The following is a 4,474-nucleotide window of genomic DNA, read 5'->3' as shown; positions in this document are numbered from 1 at the left end:
TTCGCGAGGAGGACATACGGACAATTCTCAATGCCGTTCGTGACGTATTCATGTCACAGCCGGTTGTGCTAGATATCACGCCACCAGTGAGGATTTGTGGGGATATCCATGGCCAATACTACGACTTGCTGCGCGTATTTGAGAAGTGTGGATTTCCACCGTATTCAAATTACCTGTTTCTAGGTGACTATGTTGACCGTGGCCGACACAGCGTAGAGACAATCACTTTGCTTTTTTGTTATAAAATTGTGTATCCGGAGAATTTCTTTCTCCTTCGCGGTAATCATGAATGTGCGAGCATAAACAAAATGTACGGTTTCTTCGATGACGTAAAGCGACGTTATAACATCAAACTGTTTAAAGCATTCACAGATGTATTTAACACTATGCCTGTATGCTGTGTTGTAGGTGAGAAAATCATCTGCATGCATGGTGGGCTGAGTCCGGACATGACTTCATTGGCCTCTGTGAATGAAATAGAACGCCCGCTGGATGTGCCTGACAAAGGTATTCTCTGTGACTTGCTGTGGGCAGATCCCGAGGATGAAGTAAAGGGTTTCCTGGAGAGTGACCGCGGTGTGAGTTACCTGTTTGGGGAAGACATTGTAACTGACTTCCTTGATATGGTGGATATGGACCTTGTTGTGCGTGCTCACCAAGTGATGGAGCGTGGTTACGGCTTCTTCGCAAACCGCCAGTTGGTGACCATCTTCTCTGCGCCGAACTATTGTGGTGAATTTGACAATGATGCAGCCGTCATGAATGTTGACGAGAAGTTACAATGTTCCTTTCTCATTATACCTGCTCGCTGATTGCCAAGTAGTCGTTGCGTAGTGAGTGTATATTTAGTAATGGGATATGTTGTTTTGTTTGTCTGCAATGGTTGAATGCACTGCGGGAGAGTTGTTGGGCAAGGGTATGGGGAAGGAGAGCAATCGGCCAAACGCTCTGCAGCGGCCTTGTTGTACAGGAGGTGACGCCATTTAAATATTTTTTTTAGTTATCAGAAGTTTCTGTTGCCCTGAGCTTTGCTCATTGGTAGCCACCTCTACTTCGTTCGTTGCCCTCTTGTTTGCCTTCGGGGGCATAACTTTTCTTTATACTACCTTTTACTCGTCTGCACATGTTACGGTATGTCACATGTTTTTTATCCCTCCTCCGCTTCAAACAGTGCTGATATGGGTGTCAGTGATTTCCACCATCATCATTCGTTTGTTTTTATCATTTTTTCTTAAAGTTTCCATTTTCGTATCTCCGTGAAGTTATATGTTGTTATGTTCATTATTGGCAGTAGCACCTTGTTTTCTCCATTTTTGCTTTCATGTTATGATATCGTTACGCCTGAGCAATGCTTTTCTTTCCCCAACCTCTTTCTGATGTTTACTGCACCGGTGAAGAGTGGGGGATGATATGCATGAAAATGAAAGTTGAATAGGGAGAGGACAAATGGTGCCAGTATAAATACGGCGAGAATAGGTGAGAGAGTGAGGGCATATAATGGTGAAACGGATTATAATGTTATTGGTGTGTGGGATGGATGTTCTTCCTGTTTCTCTACAATTTTTCCTTTTCGTTTTTTTTTTTCGGTGTGGGTATAGGGATAATGGGTACGGTTGCGTTGTAGAGTTGGTCAATTATTTTTCCTTCACCTCCATGACCTCCTCACTCACACCCTCCGTTACCACTGCTGTGTGCCGACAACATACTCATATGTCTGAGTTGTGGGGCATTCAGATAACAGTGTGTGAAGTCTTGTGACTTGGCGGGGTTGCCGGGGGGAGGGGAAGGAGTGGTGTCCGTGGAAAAAGAAGTTGGGGCGGAGGGATGTGTGATGGATGGCGTGCCGAAACACAACGGCAAGGGTAGGAAGGGAAGTAATAGAAAGGAAGCAAGAAATACCACCATCAGCACAAAAAGGACACCGGCAGTGCTGGCAGCGATGGCGGTAATTCTTCAGCCATTCATTTTCCTTTTTTTTGTTTTCCTTCTTTTAAATCTCTCTTCTCCTCCTTTGCCCCTCTTCTTATTATCTTTGTGTTCTTTTCTTCTAGGTTTAATTCTTCTCATTCTAGCGCTATTCCTGTTTTATAATTCGTCTTGTTTTTGTTTTTGTCTCACTCTAATTGTACAGCGCCATCCAGTGGGTGCCCTCTTTTTTTCTGCTTTTTGCCATCGGTCGATTCTTTTCTTCCTTCCCACTTCTGTTGCGAGTGCGCGACGGGCGGGGGTAAGTTGTAATCGAAATGGAAAAGGAACGAAAAAGTTTGAGAGTACGGAGAATAAGTGGTATGAATGAGTGAAGAGTTCATATATATATATAAGAAGGGCGTGGAGAGCAGGCCCAACGTGTGTCTGCGTGTGTGTGCGTGTAGGAGAGACATGAAGCGACAAAAAAAGGGGCTGACGAGGCGAGTGGTGATCGAGGTGAGGTGAAACGAAGCAATGCGGAGAGGAAAATGTGAAGGAAGGACCTGAGAAAGATATGACGAGGGAGTATGAAAGGGAAAGGAAGACGGTGTTAAGTGATATTTGTGTTTTTACTTCTTGTGCGTCACACCGCACACCAAACCTGACGAGACTGCCCATCAGCAATTTGATTTGTGTCCAGTTTGTTTGCGGGAAGAAATGGAGGGAAATAACGAGATGGTGGAAAACGGAACAAAAAGGGTCCAGTTTACGTTGTTTGTGTTTTGCTTTTTTTTTTTCTTCTCGCATCTCTGCGCGATGAGTTCCTCAATATTGTCTTCAACGCGCACAGTTCTCCCCCTCGTATGGCACCGCGTAACACGTCGATGTTAAATATCATATACGTTTATGCCCCTGTTGTCATATATTTAACGCATACATGCGCATGCACACGCACGCAAGTTTTTATACTTAATCATTTAGGTTGGTGGTTGTCCGCGTTTTGCGACAATTATTTGTGTGTTAACTGGCTGGAAAGCAGCGTTTTTTTCATAACTGATGCAGATAGCACGTGTTTTCTCTAAATTTCCTGTGCTTTTCTTTGTTTTCGTCCTCTGGTATTCTCCTTTAAGTCACTGGTGGCGAAACAGCACGACGAAGCCTTGCTCCGTCACACATACCATGCAAGGTAATAAGATGATGCAATGACGCGTATGAGAGGATAAAGTTTGCCCGTTTCTACGGCGAGCACACGAAATTATTATTTCATTGGTGAAGTTTTACAAAGTTCACTTTTTTTTTTTTCGGTCCCCTCTGCGCGTGCGTTTGCGACAGCATTTCCATACCTCCTAGAGAGGAGACCTCACGATCAGCACCGTTCTCCGACTTGTTCGGCCCATCCTCATGGCCCAACCCATGCTGGTTCGACTGCAGGCTCCGATCAACGTCTGTGGAGACATTCATGGCCAAATTGGTGATCTTGTAGAGATATTCCGTGCCGGTGGGATGCCTCCCGCAACGAACTACCTGTTTTTAGGCGATTACGTAGATCGTGGGAAGCATGGGACGGAGGTGATTGTTGTGCTTCTGGGATTGAAGATCCTGTACCCTGACGGCATGTGTGTTCTTCGTGGCAATCATGAATCCGACAGCATCTGCAGGATATACGGTTTCTTTGATGAGGTGAAGCGGCGTTTTTCAGTGAAACTATTCAAGGAGTTCACTGATGTGTTCAATTGTTTGCCGATTGCTGCGCTCATTGATGACATTGCACTCTGCATGCACGGTGGTCTGAGCCCGGACCTACGCAACTTACGACAGATTGAGAGGATCGAGCGCCCACTTATCGTTCCTGACACCGGACTTGCGTGTGATCTGCTCTGGGCTGATCCCGAGGAGGCGGGAAGTGGTTGGATGGAGAGTGAGCGCGGTGTCAGCTACACGTTTGGGGAAGACATCGTTAAGGAAACATGTGAAAGGCTTGATATTGACGTTGTTCTCCGCGCTCACCAGGTTGTTGATAAAGGTTACCAATTTTTTGCGGGACGGCAGCTTGTAACCATTTTCAGCGCCTCGAATTACTGCGGTGAGTTTACTAACAGCGGTGCTATGATGATTATGGACGAAAACTGTAAGTGCCGCTTTGAGATATTTAGACCACAATACGATTAAGTGCGATGTGACGGGTAGGAGCAAATAGATTACTATGTGTTAGTTGTTTATGTTTAATGGAAGTAAAGGAGGGGTAAGGGTACTGAATTGCTCGAGGAAATGTGAGGGAAGCTGTTGTTTTGTTTGGTGCTGTGTTGAATGAAGAATATAACTGTGGGGAAGGTACTCTTGCGGTAGTCGCAGAGGTGGCTGAGGGAGTGCCTACGTGTACGTTTTTGGGTGCTGGTCTGATGAGAGGGGGGGGGCAACGGGAAGGGCAGTGATAGGTCAGGAGTGTAACGCTTGCGTGCCCTGTGGTGAATTAAGCGTGACGAAGTGAATAAATATTAACGAAAGGTGAAATAGTGAGCGAAATGAAGGGAACACTTTGTTTTTGCGAAAATTCAAACTTGCGTGT

General features: G+C 45.5%; 2 pseudogenes across 2 annotated transcripts; both read left to right on the top strand.

Moving 5' to 3' along the window:
* Nucleotides 1-2: 2 nt before the first annotated feature.
* Nucleotides 3-812, top strand: TEOVI_000692600:pseudogene (annotated as a pseudogene). The gene has a single exon. A coding segment is annotated over exon 1 (810 nt).
* Nucleotides 813-3,273: 2,461 nt separating this feature from the next.
* TEOVI_000692500:pseudogene lies at nucleotides 3,274-4,056 on the top strand (annotated as a pseudogene). The gene has a single exon. A coding segment is annotated over exon 1 (783 nt).
* Nucleotides 4,057-4,474: the final 418 nt, after the last annotated feature.

Source organism: Trypanosoma equiperdum (assembly GCF_001457755.1).
Source record: "Trypanosoma equiperdum strain OVI genome assembly, contig: ctg_1368, whole genome shotgun sequence".
Lineage (NCBI taxonomy): Eukaryota > Euglenozoa > Kinetoplastea > Trypanosomatida > Trypanosomatidae > Trypanosoma > Trypanosoma equiperdum.
This window is presented reverse-complemented; position numbering and strand designations above follow the sequence as displayed.